The 23209-nt window shown below is 40.7% G+C and overlaps 1 protein-coding gene across 7 annotated transcripts in view; it reads left to right on the plus strand.

Moving 5' to 3' along the window:
* LYG1 (lysozyme g1) overlaps positions 1–21926 on the plus strand; it is a 35531-nt gene extending 13605 nt beyond the window's left edge. For 6 of the 7 annotated variants that reach the window (XM_038551027.1, XM_038551022.1, XM_038551023.1 and 3 more), the window contains 5 exons: positions 244–310; positions 2436–2540; positions 3490–3683; positions 5392–5524; positions 5716–5987. In XM_038551027.1, coding sequence (XP_038406955.1) covers positions 268–310; positions 2436–2540; positions 3490–3683; positions 5392–5524; positions 5716–5834 — 594 coding nt within the window. In that variant the 5' untranslated portion in view covers positions 244–267 and the 3' untranslated portion in view covers positions 5835–5987. Of the gene's footprint in view, positions 1–243; positions 311–2435; positions 2541–3489; positions 3684–5391; positions 5525–5715; positions 5988–21745 lie in introns of those variants that run through there. The other variant, XM_038551028.1, reaches the window with a different exon arrangement.
* Positions 21927–23209: the final 1283 nt, after the last annotated feature.

Consider the following 23209-nt stretch of genomic DNA (forward strand, 5'->3'; position numbering starts at 1 on the left):
GTGTCCCTGTGGGCCAAGCAGAAGTCTCGTCATTTTAAAATTAATTGAAAGGATGGATGGAGCCAAAGGCTTACTTTTGCTTTCTTCCTTATGATTCAAATCACTATCTTTTCTTCATTCAGCCATGGGAAAACTTATTCCTTTCTTTTTTTAACCTCTTTCCATAGAAATATTGAATATTGTTATGATGATAATTGGTGTTCTCACATCTTTGAGCTAATACTTATTCTAACATCATTTTAGGACCCATAGAGCCAGCTTATCAGTATGTCTGTGCTGTGGCTGCTTCTGGGGCTTCTGGCCCTTACTGGTGAGTGTTTAATTTTTTCCACATGACCTTGGAGATGGGAAGGATAAGCATAGGAACAGAATGATATTTCTGGTACTTAAGACTGTGGTATAGGGATCCCTGGGTGGCGCAGAGGTTTGGCGCCTGCCTTTGGCCCAGGGCGTGATCCCGGAGACCCGGGATCGAATCCCACGTCGGGCTCCCGGTGCATGGAGCCTGCTTCTCCCTCTGCCTGTGTCTCTGCCTCCCTCTCTCTCTCTGTAACTATCATAAATAAATAAAAATTAAAAAAAAAGACTGTGGTATAAAAATGTTGTTTTTCTTCTATGTTGGCCAATAAATACTGGATTTAGTAACAGCCACTGACAAATGGCCTTTTTCCAGATGCCCCACAAAAGGAGGGGGCTCTCCAGAATGCGGAATGGCCTTATACCAGCATTGCTGGAGGCTGAACTTTAAATATACATCATCAATAAGTACTTATTTTACCTCTATAAGAACCATCTCACCAAAAGTAATTATTGAAGCTATTAATAGATCATGTATTTCCGGAGGAGGATTGAGATGTTTTACTATGTAAAAAAAAGACTAATGTAATTTCAAATAGGAAACTAGCATGGAGGGGATCAAGGATATGTGATGAAGCCAGCCACTGAGACTGAGATAGTTGCTATGCTTGAATTTCAGATTTGGTTTTAAGGTTTCTTGCAGACCAAAAGGGAAAAGTACATGTTTTTTGATAAATAAAAGAAGAAAACATTTTCCTGGTTCTAAATTCTTTTTTTTTTAAAGATTTTATTTATTTATTCATAGAGACAGAGAGAGAGAGAGAGAGAGAGAGAGAGAGAAAGAGAGAGAGGCAGAGACACAGGCAGAGGGAGAAGCAGGCTCCATACAGAGAGCCTGAGGTGGGACTCCATCCAGGGTCCCCAGGATCATGCCCTGGGCTGCAGGTGGCGTTAAATCGCTGCGCCACCGGCGCTGCCCTTTTTTTTTTTTTTTTTTTTTAAGATTTTATTTATTTATTCATGAGAGACACAGAGAGAGAGAAGCAGAGACAGAAGCAGACGGAGAAGCAGGCTCCATGCAGGGAGCCCGACGTTGGACTCGATCCTGGGACTCCGGGATCATGTCCTGGGCCAAAGGCAGGCGCCAAGCGGCTGAGCCACCCAGGGATCCCCTGGCTCTAAATTTTAACAATTTCTAAGATGAGGTCTTACATTCATTCACTGATTGATCCATTTATTTAAGAAGTATTTTTAAATTTCTAAAAGATATTTGGGGGAATATAAGGAACTTTAAGGAGCATTTAATGTGACTCAGGGAGTGGCTACAGGGCAGGGAGCAATGAATGACATAACCCATTACAATATTAAGGGTATTTGTTACTAATTATAAAGAAAAAAACTGTACTGATTAAAAAATAAAAAAGGACACACTGGTAGGCAGTAGGTAGAGAGAGAGAGAGAGAGAGAGAGAGAGGCAAAGACAAAAAGGGAAGAAGTAGAAAGAGGGAGCCTGCACATGGAGACCTGGTCCTGTGTCCCACTACATGTCTTCCCCTCTTTGTTGTCATAGAGACCCCCCACCTAGAAGAGCATACCATCCAGAAGACCACATAAAGCCACATCTAAGTCCAAGTATCTTTACTTTGAGTCTGGGTTGAGACCCCATGGAGGCCCAAGCTTTATACATGTTTCTCCAGAATAACCATAAATATCTCACCAGACCAGCCAGGCAGAAATATTTGAGGGAGAAATATCAAGAGTTCAAATATCAAGAGTTCAATATCAAGAGTTCCTTTATCAAGATAAAGGATGAAGACTAGTTATATGGAACAGATAATCTAGTTTGATTCTAAGACATCAACTCAATGATACTGGACAGCCCAGGGCTCTGTAGGAGTATAGCTGCTCCAACAGTGCTCATATCTTCAGGATAGGAGGTGACAACTTAGTTTGGAGGAGGTTTCTATGATAATTTCCTAGTCACTGTACCATAAATTTTAAAAGTGTTTCAGTTAGAATGAAGTTCTTGTTCTTATGGATTTTGGTAAATTGCTTTGATGGCGTTTCATTCGTGGACAAAAGATGATCAAAAGTAGTCTAATTCAATGCCTAAAGCTGAAAATTTCTCAAATTTGTAGATTCATCTGAAAGCAGCAACTGGGGATGCTATGGAAACATCCGAAACGTTGAGACCCCTGGGGCGTCCTGTGGGATTGGCAAGCGTCATGGCCTGAACTACTGTGGTAGGTTACGAGCTCATTGTCCACCTCTGCTCTTCTGCTTTATCTCAGAAAGTGCCTCTTTTTGGCAGGGGTGGCTTCAACAGGATTTTGTCCTTTCCCTTGATACCCCGCACCCACATCTCCTTGTCCTTCCCCACAAATTTTGATCCTCTCAACATATCTGTTTGGTTCCCGCTATTTCCCATAGCCCTACACTACCAGGTGGCAGGATGAGTGCTGGACATGGAGTCCAAAGATCTTGTCTGAATGTGGGCTCTGATTCTTCAAGTCACTTAGTTCCCCTCTGCCTCCACTGAAAGGGGTTAAAAGTACTCACTTTATAATTTTGCTGTAAACTCTGGTCAATAGAATGTGAATGAGAGTGCATTTGAAATCACTAAAAATGCTTACAAAGTAAGCCGGCTAGCCAGGTACATTAATACTGGTTTTCATTTTTCCCAGCATCATTGTTATTTTTATAAAGGTTTAAGCTCATAGCAATTTCTGGGTGTCACTTTAGGGTGGAAAGGTGGGCAAGAGTGAACAAATCTGTTAGGGAAACTCTCCATGGACTTCTTGAAGGGGTTGGGAGACTCTTTCATATCTGGTGCTCATTGTAGCTGATGGACAGGCGCATTTTACTGGGTACCTCTGTTTGGGGTGCTTAGGATGGAGCCAGTGTGCTATGCTCGGAGAATCATCCTCCGTGGGCCAGAGCAGCCCCTGAGAGCCCAGCGAGGGGGTGCTGGAAGCCACAAAGGACATTGCCTCAGTGGATGCCAACTCAAGCTCAAAGGAAGAGAATCATACTCTCAGGTCTAGAAATGGCAGCTAGGGAGTTCAGACTGAGACATGGGCTTCTCAGTACTAGACCACTGCCCAGATCCTTGGAGTGTGATTTCTCTCCTTTTGAGCCCCCACATCAGCATAAGTCACACAAACCACATCCTTCCTTCTGTGTTTGCGTTAGGAGTTCGTGCTTCTGAAAGGCTGGCTGAAATAGACATGCCCTACCTCCTGAGATACCAGCCGGTGATTCACACTGTTGGCCAGAAGTACTGTGTGGATCCTGCAGTGATCGCTGGTGTCTTGTCCAGGGAGTCTCATGGCAGCAACGCTATGGTCAATGTGGGCAACACGGGCAACGGCATCGGGGTTGTGCAGGTAACCCTCGTCAGTTATGACATATGGCTGTTGTGCTGCATGGCACAACACTAAGGGGGCATCGTCACATTTGTTGTTGTTGACACCCTGGAGCACAGCTCCATGGGACACCGAGTGAAAGGTGCTCCCTGGAGCTGTGAGAGCCACAGCTCTCTGCCTGATACAAGCGGCAACATCACTGCTTCATTGTGAGCCATGGTTTCCTTTCAAAATCAACTGTGCTGTGTTTCCAGGATATCATCCATTGTACTCTATTCTGGACCTTTGCTCTGTTATTTTGTAGCCACATGACCTCATTCAATCTCCCTATGACTCTGTTTCCTCATCTATAAAACACCAGCCTCAGAATTATTATGAAGACTCAATGCAATGATGTGAAAATATGCTTAATATCTGGCAGATTTTCAGCAAATACTGGACTCCTTCTCTTTTGTCTTCTTTCTACACAATTCTTAGTTCTGAAGATCCAGTTTTATTTTTGCACGAATTTTTCCTGGTTTCACTTGTCTCAGAGTCTCCCAGGGAACTGGCCATTAACTCCACAATCGAATTAATTGCACACTGGGGGAATCGGTGATGGCAAGGAGACAATGGAGCTGTAATTTCTTTTCTATTGCATTTCACGTTGTTGTTGTAGTTGTTGAGAAGCCTTTACGTAGTGCAGTCACTTTTTAAGCTTTTAGGAAAATGTATTCCTCAGTGATCTTGAAACTGGCTTCCCATTAGTACTTGGAACGACACTTTGCAATTTAAAAGTACTTTCAAATACTTTATCTTATTTTGATCTGGGGACCCATCCGAAAATCTAATGAGGATGGGGTGAAGGGGAAGGCATATAATACATCCTTTCCTGGTGAGGAAGTGGTTTTACAAAGAGAGGGTCAATGCTGCAAAGTCACACGGCAGTTGGAAAATGAAGAACCAAGACCAAGAACAACATGGGTGATGTTAGGGTCAGCGTCAACTCTAATATTCTGCTCTGCCTCCTTTGTAAAATCTTGCTCTTGGGAAAAGCATGTGTCCATCTTCTTTGAAGATGAAAGAATTCTCTAGATCCAGACATTTCTCCTAAACATGTTGAAAATCATGTGAAACGGTAACCTAAGGTCTATAAGAAAAATTAGAAGTACTTTTAGACATTCAGATTACCTGGAAGAAGGGACGCCTGGGTGGCTCAGCGGTTGAGCATCCACCTTTGGCTCAGGGTGTGATCGCGGGGTCTTGGAATGAGTCCCACACTGAGCTCACTGCAGGGAGCCTGCTTCTCCTTCTGCCTGTGTCTTTGCCTCTCTTTCGTGTCTCTCATGAATAAACAAATAAAATCTTAAAAAAAAAAAAAAAGAGAAGATTATTTGGAAGGAGGATTACAGGTACAGATAGAAAAACCCTTTTTGATCTGTTTGGAAGGCTTGTGTTTGCACCACTGAAGGAGGGACTGGTACCTCCACTACCTCTGTCACCTTGGGCACCCAGCTCTGCCTTTCACTATTACAATGAGGCAGCTGTGAAATGTCTGCTCATTCTTTCTTTGACCAAACCTTATAGCTTTACTGTTTATCCTCAGAGAGATCAAAGGTGGCATTAATTAGTTCGCCCAAAGGAGGAGGAGAGAAAAAGGAAGGAAATGAAAAAGCAGCACTGGTCCCATGAAGTCCTGTCACCCTCCCACATGGCTTACCTAGTTTTTCCTCTGCCTCTCTCCCTCTAGGACCCTGGTTTTTATGCTCCCACATCCTGGATCAGCGAGTCTCAAGTTTCTCAGATAACTGAGGTCCTTACTGTTAGGATCAAAGAAATTCAAAGGAGGTTTCCAACTTGGACCTCTGACCAGCACCTGAAAGGTAAGTGTAACCCTGGGCTGGGGTTTCAGGGCATGGAATTAATAAGAACAAATATAAGACATTGCACAAGATTCCCCAAGATTACTCAACCTGCTGTTGAGCCATCAGGAAAGAGAATCTAAGTCAACTGCGGAGACCCTGAAGCAATGAGGGACTGTAAGGTCAGCATTAACCCATCTCACAAATTCCAGGTGGACTCTGTGCCTATGCTGGAGGTCCTGGCTACATCAGAAGCAGCCAGGACCTGAGCTGTGACTTCTGCAATGACGTCCTTGCACGAGCCAAATACTTCAAGAGACATGGCTTCTAACACATCGGAGCAAACCTAAGATCATTACCAAACACAGGAGACCTCAACTGTAACACAGAAAAAACTAGCCAATGGGGCTTGTAACTGTGAATCTGAATTTGACCTGAAGGTCACCAAAATAATTGAATCACATTAAAGGAGGAATTGTCTGCATTTTGTGGTTTGGTTGAGTATGTAAATGAAAAACTGTGTCCCCTTAAAGGTACTTCCATGGAAGTTAGCTCTAATGTGGATTTCCTATACCTCATTGACTAGCACTGTCAGATTTGGCAAATAAAAACACAGGAGGCCCAGTTAAATTTGAATTCCAGGTAAATGATGAATGAATTTTTAATGTAAATCCCATGCAATATTTAGAACACATTATCCTAAAAAATTATTCATAGTTTATCTGAAATTCAAATTTATCTGAGTACCTGGTATTTTATCTGGCAAACTCCATCACTGATTTTTTAAAATAAGAATCATAGTTTCAAATTTTAATTAAAAAGTTTGAAAAATATTTTATTTATTTATTTGAGAGAGTGAGAGTGAGAGAGAGCATGAGTGTGTGTGTGTGTGTGTGTGTGTGTGTGTTGGGGGGAATAGAAGGAGAGGGAGAAGCAGATACCCCGCTGGGCAGGGAGCCCAATGTGAGGCTCCATCCCAGGACCCTGAGATCATGACCTGAGCTGGAGGCCGCTGCTTACCTGCCTGAGCCACCCAGACATCCCAGAGAGTCACCTATTAACTCTGTAGCATTAGCTTAGCCCTAGGACGGTCTCCCTGTTTCTAATTTTACCTCCTCCTTTCTTGGACCCTGGGCCACAGAACCTTCTCCTGCACCCGTACTCCCCCCAGCTCAGCTAAATTATTCCCTGGTTTGGCCAGGGTGTAGGATAGTGAGTCATCTATCCGAATTGACCTCAAGGACATCGACCAGCATTATACTGGTAAATTATTTAATTCGAGGGGTTGTATGTTCTATAAATGTAATAAATGTCTGTCCCATTCTATCAATTGTATGCTGTCAACACTCTGCAGGGTGTCATTTTAGAACAACAATCATCATTTTAAGCAGAAGTGTTTTTAAGCAACTGCTGTGTGCTCAGCACTGCATGAAGCACTATGTATCAGAGTCTGTGGCCTCAGAAACTGTTCAGTCATAAAATTTAGCTGGGGATAATAGCCCACCACATGTGTGCACAAGGTACAGACTCAGGGCTGGTTTCAGGTAGCAGAAGGAGGTGCTCATCTTCTGCATTGGGGGCCTGTGGAACCTGCTCATGACCGTTGGTGCCCTTGACTTCCTCCAGGCCACTTCCTTCTTAGTCTCCCCACCCCTTGAGCTTTCCCAGACCTACTGTCAAGGCTGACTGCACTTAAGGGATTCCCACCACAGAAAAATGACTAAGGAAACCTCTTGAACATACCCTCTTTGTGGATTCACATTGCACTGGCACAAGGAAAATAGATTGTGAGGCACTAGTGATGGGCCCACAGGGGAAACATTTGGGTGAATGAAATCTTCCTGAAGTCATACCACCAGGGCAGCCTCATGCAGCCCCCACTACAGACACATATGCCCAGTAAGTGGGGATAACTCATGTACATGCTGATGATAGTGTCTTTCCTAAGGAAATATCCAGCCCAACAAAGCCAACACGGAGCACCATGATGTGACAATAGGAGCTCTGTAAAAGGTGCCACTGTGGGAATGGTTGGTAAAAGTATAGGGTATTCATCATATAGCCATTAACGAATTCGTAGAACAAAAACTTCTATCTGCCAATCACTGTCTTAAAAACTGTAAAGGTGAAATCCATGCTCACAAAGGCTCCTGTTCTAGTTGGGATACAGATATACTAACACTTGAGACACAGTAAAAATTTCTCTAAAAAAGAAATAAATAAAAATTGATGTGGGAATTTTGGTGAAGAACTGAGGCCTGAATTCAAACAAGTGGTTAAGCTGTTTATTAGATGCTGAATTCTCACACTGGCCCTGACAGGATACACCATTTTTATTCAACCGAACAGAAAGAACTACCCACTGGAACTGTTAAGGCACTTGTCTTAGTTACAAAAGCAGAATTCAAACCCAGATTTCTTCCATTTAAGGCCTTTTTATTTTTCCCTAAGTGACACGTGCACGTAATCGGATGATTATATTTTTAAAGACTATTTATTTATGTATTTGAGAAAGAGAATCTCAAGCAGATTCCACTCTGAGCTTGGATCCCATGACCCTGAGATCATGACCTGAGCCAAAACTAAGAGTTGGACGCTTAACTGACTGAGTCAACCAGGTGCCCCTGTAATTAGATGATTATTAATATGTATGATGTGTGTGTGTCTGTCTGTGTGGTGGGGTTTTCGGGTGCCAACCATCTTTGCTAAAAAAGGGAAGGTTAAAGAAGAAAGGTCCCAGGCAAATCCAGATGAGTTGGTCACCTCGGTGTGGCCTTATCCCTTGCAGGAGGTATTTGAAAATGTGTAAGAGCAGTTTTCTTCTTCCCGCCCTCCTCCTCATACTCTTTGTTTTGTTATTGCCACAGTACTTAGGGTGGGGAGAGGGAAGGGGGATTGGACATTGCTGGTGTTTCATAGTGATGCAAAAGGATGCTAAACATTTTGCAGTTCACACGGAGTAGGATGGTCCCATCCAGTAACGAATGTATATAAATGAAGGGGTGTGTATACGTATGTGTGTGTGTGTGTACATTTTTTAAAAACTTCTTTCTGAGTTAGCCTTTTATCAACTTCATAACTCAGAATTTTTTTTAAGAGGTCTGGAAGCCATCTCTTGGAAATGTAAACATCCAGGAAGATAGCTTACCTTTTTGTTCCTGTCACTGTGATAGTTTAGCCTCTAGGCATTTGCTTATCAAAAAAATAAGAAAAATTTTATTACTTCTTCTGATAAAGGTGAATTTAGGGCAAACTACTAAAGAATATGCAGCAAATTGTGCTGTTTTCTTGTATGTATGTAATGGCAAAAAATAGAGCAGCATGAAAGGATTATAACTTCTTGGCTGCATAAATAGGATAGAATTTTTAACTTTATCATCTCTTTGCGGATGATCAACCATGTCCATGCTCCAGTTTATTTTTATTCATGAATTCTAAATCTCTCAGGAAATCTTTTCTGAAGGCTTCTGACCTACTGCTCTCAGAAGTAAGTCAGAAAGCTCTGAGAGCATCCGGGGATCCCCTCCACCATCAGCCCTTTGCAGCTGTCCTATGTTCCCCTTCTATTTTTTGCATCCTTCTTAGCTTACTCCTTTGTTTTGATGGAACACATTCTCCATCAGCTTTCTGAGAAAACTGAGTGGAAGGTAAAATTTTTTGAGATCTCTCATGTCCAAAATACCATTTTTTTCTACTGTCATGTGAATTGGTGATTTGGCCTGGTAAAAAATTATAGTTTGGAGATAATTTTCCTTTAAAATTCTGAAAGCGTTGCTCCCTTGGCCTTCTGGCTTCTGGGGTTACTCTTGAGAAGCCTGAGGTCATTTCAATTTTAATCTTTTGTAATATAATATATCCCCTCCTTCCTTCTAGAAGATTGGAGAATTTTTTCTTGTCACATGTTTGACATTTCACAATGATGTGCTTTAGTAAGATTCTGGCTTTATCCAGAATCTGAGTGCTAGGCATTCAGTCAGTCCTTTCAAATTTAATTTCAAAATTAAAAAATTTTGCTGATATTTTCCTTCCCTCAATTGTTCTCCATCCTCTCTTCTTTTATTCAGCATGAAGCTCCCGGACTGGTCTTCTAAATTTCTGATGTATTTCTCTCCTAATTTTAACTTCTGTCCTTTTGCTTTCTAGAAATTTTCTTTCTCTCCTAAAGTTTCCAATAAGGTTTTCATTTCTGCTATCACGTTTTTATCTTTTGTTTTGTTTTGTTTGTTTGTTTCCTTTCTGTCCTCCAAGTGTTTCTCTTTATCAACATCAATGCAATGTTTTCTCTTATTTCTTTGGGTGTATTATTGAGAGTCCTCCCCACTCCCCCAAGTCTTCTTCTTGCACAATCTCTATTTCTTCCTGGGTGCCTTTTTTTCATTTGCTCTGACATCTCTATTTCCTGTTGGAGGCTTTCTTCAAATATCAGGAATTATTTGTTATCTGGACATACTTAAGAATGCAGGAACTAGAAAGTTTGTCAGAAACTCTGAGCATATGGATGGGGCTTATGTGAGCAACTCCATAAAGTGATCCTCCTGGGCTATTTGTTGGGAAATCCTCTATATTCGTATATCTTTACATATTTCTTTTGGCTGTTCTTATGCCTGGAAGAAAAAACCATATAGATTTTAGACTTCTCTAGAGTAAAGACCTGGCTGCCAGTGTTCTGGAATCCAAATGGAGGTAGCAAACTGAGGAACTCAGCATTCAATATGCATTTCAGGGGTGCCTGGGTGGTTCAGTCAGTTGAACATCTGCCTTCAGCTCAGGTCATGATCTCAGGGGTCCTAGGATCAAGCCCTAAGTCAGGCTCCCTGCTCAGCAGGGAGCCAGCTTGTCCCTCTCCCTCTGCCTGCCACTCCCCCTGCTTGTGCTCTCTCTCTCTGTGTCAAATAAATTTTAAAAATCTTTTTTAAAATGTGCATTTCACTTAGTTTTCCTCTATTCTATGTGAACCCCTTCCCAGGTATGCCAGATATTTTCCTACCCAGAGACAGTCTGTATTTCCCTTTCCAGAGACAAAAATCTCTGCTGGGATCAGGGAAGAGATCCAGGGTTTCAGCTGCTACTTAATCATCTTTCAAACATAAACATCTTTTCTTATCCCAAGTTTCCCTCACTTCCAGAAGTGGTCAATGCCATCAATTTCTGAATCTTCTGAGGATTTTCAACATAAATCACATTGGTTTTTTGCTTCCCCACTGCCAGGCTAGGATTTCACTTCTTACACTTATTTTATCAGTGACCATTTTTCCAAATGTTTTCCAGCTTTCACAATTTTGATGCTTTTATCTATCAGAGTCTAGGAATGTCTCCAAAGACTAGGGGTTTTCAACCAGAATTTCTGCACTTTCTCTATATCACACTTAGAGCAAAAAGTTTGTAGATTCCTCATGCTGTGGATTTATGCTGTGGTAGATCCAAGTAGATTACTGTGGCAGTGTCACAGACTCTAAGATGCCCCCTATGGTCCTCTCCTCCTGCTGTTCATGCTCTTGTGAAATTCCCTTCCCTTCACTCTGAGTGGTAACTGGGACTTGCTTCTAACAAATAAAATATGGCAAAGAAGATGGGATGTTACTTCTGTGATGACATTACATAAGATTGTAACTTCCATCTGTTAGCAAACTCTCTGTTTAGCCAGCCTTGATGAAGCAAGTTGCCATGTTAGGGAAGCCAATGTGGGATAGAACTGAGGGTGGCCTCTGGCTAATAGTCAGCAAGGTACTAAGGACCTTGTTTCAACAACCCAAAGGAACTGAATCCTACCAACAACCATATGAGTGAGCTTTGCAGTGGGTCCTTCCATAGTTGAGCTTTCAGATGAGAGTCTAGCCCTGGTTGATTACAGCCTTATGAGAGATACTGAAGCAAAGGATCTAGCTGAGCTGTGCCTGGATTCCACAGAAACTGAGACAATAAATGCATTTTTTAAGCCACTAAGTTTGTGGTCATGTGTCAGGCAGCAACTAATACCACCACTATCAAAATAATGGCTGGTCTGCCCTATCGCCAAACAAGACCTGGTTATATTTTGGAAGGGTAATCAGTGCAGAATCAAGAAACTTACATAATTAGATAAATATTAGGAAATATGATTGCTTCTCAAACAAAAAAAATCAATTATCTTTCATTTTGAAAAGTTTCCATGTTGCTCCCTTTTGATTTTTATCAGTGCAATATAAACATGTAGAAAAATATAGAATTGTGCAAATACTAAAAAGCAGAAGTAGCCCCACTCCATCCCTCCTCAGATAGTCTCAAAGCAACAAAATTCTTTTTTATTATTATTTATTTCATTCCATTATGTGGATGTACCATTACTTAATAAATTTCCTAATGGAAGTTTGGATCATTGACATCTTTCTCCATGCCTAAATTTTATTGTAGAAATTTTCAAACAAATAGGAAGGTTGGAAACTTTTATAGTGGGCACTCATCTTCCCACTACCTAGATTATATGCCTGAATGTAATTCTGTACTCGCTTTATTACATATCTCTTCAACTATCCATCTTCTACCCACCCATCAATCCACCTATTTTTTTGGATGCATTTCAGACTAATTTAGAGATATTATTTATACTTCTTCCCAGATGCTTCAGTCAGTATAAAATTAACAGGAGTTCACCATTTGTCCATGATTCTTTTTTGCTGTTATTCTTTTGAGGTAAGATTTACATACACAAATCTTAAGGGCACCATTTGATGAGTTACAGCAAATGCTTACTCCTATACAACCTATATCCTGATCCAAGTATGGAACACTGCCATCACTCCAAAAACCCTCTCATGATCTTTACCAATTTCCTCCCACAAAGGCAACTACTGCTCAGTCTTCACAACCATAATTTTTCCTGCTTTAGAATTTCACTTAAGTGGAATAAATAGCACGTATTCTTTTCCTATAAGGTTTCTTTCACTCAGTAAAATGTTTTTGAAGTTCATCTACATCATTGCATTTACCAGTAATTCTTACCTTTTCCTTGTTGTCTAGTATTCTGTTGTATAACTGTCACACTATGTTTATGCATGCTCCTGTCGATGGGCACCTGGGTTGTTTCTAGTTTTGGGCTATTATGGAATAAAGTTGCCATGAATATTCTTGTACAACTCTTTTTGCGAGCATATCTTCTTCACATTTTTTAAGTAAATACCTAAGAGTGGATTTTTTTTTGAGAAAAAAAATCCTCCTCGGGGAGGAGCCGAGGGAGAAGGGGAGAGAGTGAATCCTAAGCAGGCTGCACATCCAGTGAGGAGCCCAACATGGGGCTCAATCTCACAACCCTGAGATCATGACCGGAGGTGAAATCAAGAAATTGGACGCTTAACTGACTAAGCCACCCAGGTGCTCCCAAGAGTAGAATTTTTAGTCAAAACAAACACTTTTAATTCTTTCCTTTATAGTCCTTGTGGTAAACTTCTTAATGCTAAATAATATGCATTTCTCATTATCTATCACTTTTAATTATAATTTTTCCCAGACCTCAGGAAACAGAATTATAGTAATTCATAAATACTGGTTAATGATACTCTCTTATCAAATAGCCCAAATATGGCTTTATTTTATTATTACAGTTAGATATAGTTGATTATACAGTTAGATGTTTTTAGCAATTCAATAATCACACAGGCTCACCCTGACACCCAAATAAAACCTAGGATTCTAATAAGATACATTTAAATATATTGTTCCTTGTCCTTCACCATCCTATCTCCTTGCAGCTCTCCACCCAGGGTAACTATCAACATGAATCCTGTGTTCATCATACTCTTGCTTTCCTTTTCTTTTTTCTTTAAGATTTTATTTGTTTATTTGAGAGAGAAAGCATGAGCAGGGGGAGGTGCAGAGGGAGAGGGAGAAGCAGACTCCTCGCTGAGCAGGGAGCCTAACACAGGGCTCTATCCCAGGACCCTGAGATCATGACCTGAGCCTAAGGCATATGCTTAACAGACTAAGCCACCTAGGCATCCCCCTTGCTTTCCTTTATATATAGTTTCTCATTCTTATTTTAGTTTTTAGCACTATAAAAAGGATATGATGGGGGAAAAAGCCACATGAGCTTCTTAATTGATACAGAAAAACAGTTTGACAAAATTCAATACCCTTTTATGATAAGAACGCTCAACAAACTAGGAACAAAAGAAAATTAGCTCAACATAATTTTTAAAAAAGATTTTATTTACTTATTCATGAGAGGCACACAGAGACACAGGCAGAGGGAGAAGCAGGCTCCATGCAGGGAGCCTGATGTGGGACTCGATCCTGGGACTCCAGGATCACACCCTGAACCAAAGGCAGGTGCTAAACCACTGAGCCACCCAGGATCCACAAGCTCAACATAATTAAAGCCATATATGAAAAACCCACAGCTATCAATATACTCAGTGATAAAAACCTGAAAGCTTTTCCTCTAAGATCAGGAACAAAACAAGTGTGCCTACTTTTGCCACATATGTTCAACAAAGTACTAGAAGTCTTAGTTGCAGCAATCAGAAAAGGAAATGAAAGACATTCAAATTGTAAAGGAAGAAATAAAATTATCTCTGTTTGCAGATGATATGATCTTATATGTTGAAAACCCTAAAGATTATACATATACTAACATGCACACATATGCATAAAACCTGTTAGAACTAATAAATGAATTCAGTAAAGTTGCAGGTTACAAAATCAACACCTAAGAATCAGTTTTATTTCTATGCACCAACAATAAACAATCCAAATAATATATAAACAATCCAAAAAGGAAATTAAGAAAACAATTCCATTTGTAACGGCATCAAAAGGAATAAAATGCTAAGGAACTTAGCCAAGTAGGAAAAACACTGAAAGCTATAAAACATCATTGAAATGAAAGAAAATACAAATAAATGGAGCAACATCCCATGTTCATAGATTAGGAAACTTAATACTGTTAGGATGTCAATACTATCCAAAGTGATCTACAGATTTAATGAAATCCTTATCAAAATCCCAAAGACTTTTTTTTCTTGCAGAAATGAAAAACCCATTTAAAAAATCAAATGGAATCTCAAGGGACCCTGGATAGTCAAAATAATATTGAAAAAGAAGAAAATTGGGAGCATCTAAGTGGCTTATTTAAGTGTCTGCCTTCGGCTCAGGTCATGATCCTGGGGTTCTGTGATCAAGAGATAAAACCATAAAACTCTCAGAAGATAGGAAGAAATCTTGATGATAATTGGATTTGGCAATGCTTTCTTGTCAAATGCCAGGAAACAAAAGAAAAATAGATAAATTGGACTTCATCAAAATTTTGAAAATTATGGGATGTTTAGGTGGCTCAGTTAGTTGAGCATCTGACTCTTCATTTTGGCTCAGGTCATGATCTCAGGCTCGTGAGATGGAACCCCGACTTGGGCTCTGTGCTCAGAGTGGAGGCTGCTTGAGATTCTCTCCCTCCCTCTGCTTCTGCCCCTCCTCCTGCTCACAAACCTGTGCATGCTCACTCTCTTTCTCTCCCTCCAAAATAAATAAATAAATAATTTTTAAAAATCCTTTAAAAATTTTTAAAATCGTGCATCAAAAGACACAGTCAAAAAAGTAGAAATGCAATTCACAGAATGGGAGAAAATATTTTCGAATCACATATCTGGTAAGAGATTAATATCCAGAATATTTAGAGAACTCCCAAAACTCAACAACAAAAAAACAAACAACCCCACTAAGCATATGAAAAGATGTTCATCTTCACTAGTCATTAGGGAAATGCAAAGCAAAATCACAATGAGGCACCACCTCATACCCATTATAGTGACTTAGAAAATCAACAATAAAGAACAAAAAGCAATCCAATTTAAAAAATGGACCAAGGACTTGTATAGACATTGCTCCAAAGAAGGATATATATAGATGGCTTATAAATCATTGTTAAAAAGAAAACCACAGGCCAAAATTGGCATCATATAGGTTAAAGCCCCAAGTCAGTAAATCAAGATGAACTATCTAACCTAACCAGTTTTATTTAGCTAATATTTGCCATAACTGTCATTTTCATTCCTTTAACCTCAATCTTCATATATCCTTAGAGTTTTAGATATAGCTCTTGTAAACAATATATCTGGACCTTTTTTAAAGTCTAATTTGTCAACAAATTCAATGAATAGTAAGTTTATTCTATTTATGCTTAGTATAATTAATCATGAATTTGGATCTACTTTTACCATCTTATTATTTTGATTTGCCTACTCATTTTACATTTCTTTATAATTCTCTTATAATTCAAAAAAATTAAAAAATTGATATTTAGATCTCTCCTTAAATGACACAAGAAACTAGAAGGCCCTCACATTCATTGGTCTCTCCCTATTGCAACCTTGTCAAGTTGACATTTTCTAGATTTTCAGTTTTGAGTTATTATGGATTTATTTTTACCCCTCCCTGCCCTTTTAAGGCAAAAATTGTTAACTGAGCAAGCCAGGTGCCCCCTCTTCTTCATTTTAATTTTTTCTCTTTCTAGGATACCTGCTATATAGATTTAATATTTGGGTAATACTTCTGTTTCTATACATCATATCTTTCACTTTTCCCTAAATTTAAAATTAGGCTAATTTAAAATTATTTGTTGGTCTCTGTTAATATTTTCACTTTTTATGGAATCTATGTGTTTATTTTCCTTTTTTTTAAATTTTTTTTATTTATTTATGATAGTCATACAGAGAGAGAGAGAGGCAGAGGGAGAAGCAGGCTCCATGCACCGGGAGCCTGACGTGGGATTTGATCCCTGGACTCCAGGATCGCGCCCTGGGCCAAAGGCAGGCGCCAAACCGCTGCACCACCCAGGGATCCCTTTATTTTCCTTTTGAAATGCTTCCTCAAAGGTCTAGTAATCCTAGCTTGTGAATCCGTTTGCCCTGGGGTATTGTCTCTGCAGACAGCTGCAGAAGCACAGAGTTTGCCCCAATTGACACTGAGGCTAAGGAAGGCAAGAGGTGGGAATGGGCCTGAGGAGAGAGCCCTGGACACCATTTGCTCCAGGAGGAAGAGGGTAAGGGAAAGTTAGTTAGTTGGTCTCCACCTGCTTCTCTTCCTCCAAAGCCCAGGGATTCTGTGCTGGCTTAATTTGATACCTGGGAACACCTGAACTAGGCTGCAGGTATTAGCAGGCCCTGTTTTTTTTCCACCGTAACACAGAATGGGCCTGAAGCAAGATCAAAACTCCAATAGTTCCCTCCTATGTTACTCTCCAATCAGCGTGGCTGTCTCCAGTACAGGCCGCACCTGAACACATAACAATTAAAAACAGTCCCACTTCACCTGGGGGGATCATACTTGACCCTGGAGGGGGACCCTGGAGAGTGTCTCTGTCATATATGTTTTGTAGCCCCTACTCTTTAAAGAATCAATTACACATATGTGGTTAAAAAAAGAGACTAGAATTTATAATAAAAAGCAGGGCCTTCCGCTCTACCCCACCCCTTTCCCAGTCACACTTCCTGGGAGTACTTTAATCCTTTCTTTTTATAGCTTTCCTGAAGGAATCCTGTAAGAGAAGAACTCTTTCCTTTTCCCTCCTACTAGGGAGAACCCAACTCTTCCCTACTGTTTGCTCTCCGGGAGTCAACTTTACTACTCACACAGAACATGTTACTTCAAGTGTGCAGCTGCACCCCAGCAGACTCTAAGCCTTGGGTGGGTAATGGTCCAGTGAGGCTGAAGACAAGACCTGAGACAGTAACTGAGACATGGATTTATTGAGGGGAACTTACGTATAGGAACTCCAGGGGCAGCCAACTGGTCAAAGCATCTGCTGCTGGCATGTATGTGCAGCAAGTTTTTATATCATAGCAACTTAACGTAGTAACTATCAGTGGCCCTCCCTCTCCTTGCAAGGCCAGCATTTCTAAGGAGATCAAGTCCTGCCACTCTGGGTTGGCCACCCCTAGAAGCCCTAACTTTGAACTCTAAGCAACACATTCTGCTGCACATTCCGCTTGATGGGAATATAGAGGGAGGATAGACAGGATCTCTACCTCTTTAAGATAGCAAACATGTGGGGCATGTTTGCACAAACTAGCTATCTGCATGTGCCATACATCTGATCACCAAATGTTTGTGGAGGTTTTCTCCCCACACCAAGCAATACTCCTTGATTCCAGATGAGTGTCCTACAATTTAACTCAATTCTGAGTTAGATCCTGCAGGTTAGTCCCACAAGACTGTCCCACTACCCCTGACAGTGCCCACAAACCTCAGATAACAATGGAAAGTCCAGGTTGTCACCTGTGCTTCTGACCAGCCAGCTCTAGATCAGAGATTCCAACAACCCTCTCGTTGGGTTCTGTTAATTTGTGAGAGCAGCTCACAGAACTCGGGGAAATACTTATATTTACCAGTTTTTTAAAGGATGAAAGATGAACAGCCAGATGAAGAGCTACATAGGGTGAAGCCTGGGAGGGTCCCAAGTATGGAAGTTTCTGTCCCTGTAGGGGTGCCATGCCTCACCCTCCCAGTGTGGAAGTGTTCATCTGTCTGAAAGCTCTCTGCACCCTTTTATATCAGGATTTTTTTGAAAGCTTCCTCATGGAGGCATGATCAAGTGTTAAGTACATTTCTAGCGCCTCTGCCCTCTCAGGAGTATGGGGAGGAGGTGGAGCTGAAAATTCTAAGTTTCTAATCATGGCTTGGTCTCAGGTCTTCATGGTGACCAGGTCCCCCATCCAGAAGCTGTCCAGGAACTCACCCAGACTCACATCATTAGAACAAAAGATGCTCCTAGTGTTCTCATCACTTAGAAATTACAAGAGTTGTAGGAACTCTGCATCAGGACCTGGGGGCAGAGACCAATATATATATTTTCTATTATACCATGATATCTCTGTAACTTTAAAACTATGTTGGGCAGCCCAGGTGGCTCAGCAGTTTAGCGCTGCCTTCAGCTCAGATTGTGATCCTGGAGACCTGGGATCAAGTCCCATGTCAGGCTCCCTGCGTGGAGCCTGCTTCTCCCTCTGCCTGTGTCTCTGCCTCTCTCTTTCTGTGTCTCTCATGAATAAATAAATAAAATCTTTAAAAATAAATAAAACTATGTTAATCCTGTTATTTCTCCTTTCCTCACTATTATGAGAAGAGATCCTTGTAAAATTAAAAGAAATCTCATTGAAAATGGAGCCAGGAAAAAAAAAAAAAAAAAAGAAAATGGAGCCAGGAAGCCCTAAAGGGGGAGCTCTTGCACGCACCACTCCTGGCAGCTCCCATAGCCAGCAGAAAGAAGGGTTATCTTGACAAGGGAAAACCTTTCTCACAGAGGAATTTCATCTCCAGAAGTTAGGAATGCACATTTGTCTTTCTCTGGTTGGTCCTAAGCTGATAGCAGAGACAAAAACTAGAGAAGGTACCAGTTATTAATCAAATGCTGGCTATTTGGGACCGGTTTTTACAAGTATTTTCATTTGGCTTCTTGAACCAGTTGTTAGAGAGATAGTGGTCTGACTTCTTACAAGTCTGACTTACACATAGCAAGCTGGCTTCCTGGGCTGGTTACTGCAGATAATGGGTTGGTTTCCTGGGCTGATTGCTGCAAATAGCAGGTCCGAATTCTTTTTTTTTTTTTTTTTAAGATTTTATTTATTTATTCATGACAGACACAGAGAGAGGTAGAGACATAGAGAGAGAAGCAGGCTCCCTGCAGCAACCTGAGGCAGGACTCAATCCCAGGACTCTGGGATCATGGCCTGAGCCAAAGGCAGATGCTCAACCACTGAGCTACCAAGGCACCCCAGAATTCTATTTTTATATACAGTCAGGCCATTGTCCATTTTTATATTCATCATCTCACTATGTTCCCAAAGTTGTGCAACCATCGCCACTATTTAAATCCAGAGCATTTACATCACCCCAAAAGAAACCCTATACCTACTAACATTCTCTCATTTTCTTCCTATTCCCTAGCCATAGGCAACCAGTAATCTACCTTCTGTCTCTATAGATTTCCCTATTGTGGACATTTCACATAATTGGAATCACATAATGTAGTTTTCAAGACTAGCTTCTTTCACTACCATAATGCCTTCAAGTTTCATCCATATTATAGCATGCATCAGTACTTCATTACTTTTTATTGATGGATATTCTTTATGGTATGATTCATGATTTTATGATATTGAAAGATATTAATGCACTTTCTCTATAATGATTGTGTGAATTTCATTCTTACCAGCAATATATGAGTTTATTTTCCCACAGACAATTTTCTAATTTTTTCACTAATTCAATGTTAGTGGAAAGTTGTACTCCAATTTACTTTTATTATTTTTTTTTATTTTAAATGAGGTTGAACATCTTTTCATGTCTAAAATCCATTTCCATTTATTTTCTGGAAATTGCTTATATTTTTGTCCATTTTTCTTATCTAGGTAATTTGTAGAAGCTTTTTATAAATCTGTAGGTTAGCCCTCTGAACACGAATTTTGACCATTTTATCTTGAGTTTCACTTGTCTCATGTTAATTTTTTTCACTATGTAGAAAATTATTTTTTTAGTTCATGTCTTACATTTAATTTTTTTTTTTTTTACTTAGAGTTTGTTCCAGTTACAGTATAAGGTATTGGTCAAACTTAATTTTTCCTAGTTGGCTACCTGGTTGTCCCAACATCATTTATAAAATAGTCCATAGTTTTTCCATTGGTTTGAAGTGTCACATTATCACAATCTAAATTCCCATATTTTTGGTCTGGTTTTGGACTGTCGTTTCCCATCAGTTGTCTAGCTACACATGGGGCAATACTAACTTGTTTTAACTATTGAATCTTCATATTATTTTTAAGAAGAAATCCATAGGCCTAAAATGGCATCACTTAGGCCAGGTCAAATTAGCTAATAATATCTAACCTAAATGTAGTTTCAAACTCCCCTAGAGATAAAAGCCTTAACTTGTCAATCAGAAAATTTCTGGTAAATACCAATGATGTCATCTGTCACATGGGCCCTTTTCATCCCACAAGGGAAGATGGGGTAATCTACCTAAAACGACTGCCTCCCTATCCTTCTCCTGAAGGGAAAGTGAACTTGACTTTGCCTGGAACAATCCTTTCTTTTCTTCTGTAAATAACTTTCTTGCCCCACCCTCCTTCCTATAAAAACCTTCCATTTTGTACAACTCCTTGGAGCTCTTCTCTATCTGCCAGATGAGGGGGCTGCCTGATTCATGAATAACATAATAAAGCAAATTAAGTCTTCAAATTTAATTGGTTGAGTTTTTGTTCTTTAACACTATATTTTATTTTCTTGTAGTCTGGTTCTTCCTCACTGCGCTTACTTTTCAGAGGTTTCCTGCCACTGGCCACTGGAAAGGACTCAATCTGTTCTTAATGATTAAAAATAAGGCCAGTGATCTCAAATCAATTTATGGAGTAATGATTTTTTAAAAGACTTTTTTAAAGGTTTTATTTATTCATGAGACACACACAGAGAGAGGCAGAGACATAGGCAAAGGGAGAAGCAGGCTCCCCAAAGGGAGCCTGATGTGGGACTCAGTCCTAGGATCCCAGGATCATGCTCTGAGCCAAAGGCGGATGCTCAACCACTGAGCCACACAGGAGTCCCTATGGAGTAATTATTAAACAGTGCTCATAGTCTCCTGTGTAAAGACCCCAGGGCTCAGGTCTTTAGGGCTGGGAGTGAGCTGTGTGAGCTGTGTGAGCAGGAGGTGAAAGATTTGTGGAAGAGGGGATTGGGCTGAAGGAGGCCTTGAGACTCCAATTATCATTGTTCCTTCTTCATATTAAAATTTCTCCACTGGGGCACCTGGGTGGCTCGTGTTTGAGCGTCTGCCTTTGGCTCAGGGTGTGATTCCAGGACCCTGGGATTGAGTGCTGCATTGGGTTCCCCGCAGGGAGCCCGCTTCTCTCTCTGCTTATGTCTCTGCCTCTCTCCCTGTGTCTTTCATGAATAAATGGATAAAATCTTAAAAAAAAAAAAAAAAAAAAGATTGTCTTCCCTTACACCAGAGTTCTCCACTCTGGCTACACAATGGACCACCTTGGTAAGCTTTCAAACTGCTGGCATCCCACCCTGAGATTTCTGATGTAATTGGTTTGGGGTGTGGCCGGAGTATGGGTGTTTTTAAAAAACCAGATTCCATTCCCAAGTGATTCTGATGTGTAGCCACAGTTGAGAATTATTGTCTTTCAAATTCTTCAGCATCCCCTGGAATAAATAGAAAGTTGATGAGCAGTTTTATATGGCTATCTGCACACTCTAAAGCCTTTTCTTGTTTTTCAGGACTATTCAAAATCCAGATTCCTCAACTATATGTGCAAAGCTTCTAGCTTAGCTGGCAGATGGAGCCAAAGCACTTTTTGACTTGCTGAGATAGCCTATCCAGCCATTGTGAGTCCACGTTACCTCCTGCTCTGTCAGCTTCTCCTGCATCCTTCTCCAATCTCTTTCCCATGCTGCCTTAGACAACTGAAACATGACCCACTTATTATTGCCTTCATTTTGACCTCAGTCTGTATTTTCTGATTAAGTTCTTCTTTCCAGCTTATCTTTTAACTCAAGCAAAAGCATCCTGTGGACAAAGCATCCTGTGATGGAAATGGAAACTACCCCTTGGAACAATAGGGACCTCCTAATGCCAGCAAGACCCTGAGTGATTGACCCCAAGAGAATGATTGACCTGACCTTTACTACCCACCTGCCTGTATGTACCTAATGACCTTTGTCCCACATTTTCCCTTAGATAAACCTAAAGGTATTTTCAGCACTTTGGAGACAGGCTTTGAGGCACTAGTCTGCTATCTTCCCAGTGTTGGCCTCACTGGAATAAATTCCTTTCTTGTTTCACCACAAGTCTCTCTGCCTTTGGACTTTATCAGTGGTGAGTGGCCGAACCTGGTCTGTTTGGGACCCCTGGGCCCAGAGGCTTGCTTGGTCTTCTGGTAACACAGACTCATGAGTTTCTTTACCAAACAGATATAGAGGCAATGTCAGATCAAAGCAATTTAATTTCCCTTATGTTCAACTTCCCTATGTGACCCGAATCTATTTTTCTAGCACAGGCATAATAGACACTTTATACTTCCAATAATATATTTACATTTCTCGTGGGGAATTAAAAAGGAGAATTCTTAAGACTCTGAGTAAAAGCTCTTTGAAAAAGCAGTAAGAACTAGGCCTTACAAATGTTTTGCTCCAGTGTGTGAGATCATAAACAAGCAAAACTTCAAATATCACCATGTGTTCAGGTCGTGTAGAAGAGAATGAGTCCTGGCTGGAACACCCTGGGCACCAATGAGCTAGCTCATCATTCAGGCACTGTAAAAAAACACACTTGCCCTTCCTTTAATACCTGCTCTTCCTGAAAACAGCTGAGACATTTGAAGTCTTGTCCATTCACATGTCTGGTGGTTGATCTAGGCTGTTTGCTCTAGGCTGAGGGGCTAGCTGCCACTGAAATACCCACATGTAGCTTCTCTGTGTGGTCTGAGCTTCCTCACAACGAGGTGGCTGGGGTCTAATGCCAAGCATCCCAAGAGATGAGCCAAGAGGTAGCTATATTGCTATTCATGCACTAGCCTTGGAAACCACATGGCATCCCTTCTGCTGCATTCTGTTGGTTGAGGCAGTTACAGGGGGTCCACTCAGCTTTGAAGACAGAAAGCATAGACCTGACCTCTCAGTGCAGGAGTGTCAATGTCACAAAATAAGATGAGCCCTTGAGATGGGATATACAATGGTATGTCC

This window comes from Canis lupus, chromosome 10 (genome assembly GCF_011100685.1).
Source record: "Canis lupus familiaris isolate Mischka breed German Shepherd chromosome 10, alternate assembly UU_Cfam_GSD_1.0, whole genome shotgun sequence".
Taxonomy (NCBI): domain Eukaryota; kingdom Metazoa; phylum Chordata; class Mammalia; order Carnivora; family Canidae; genus Canis; species Canis lupus.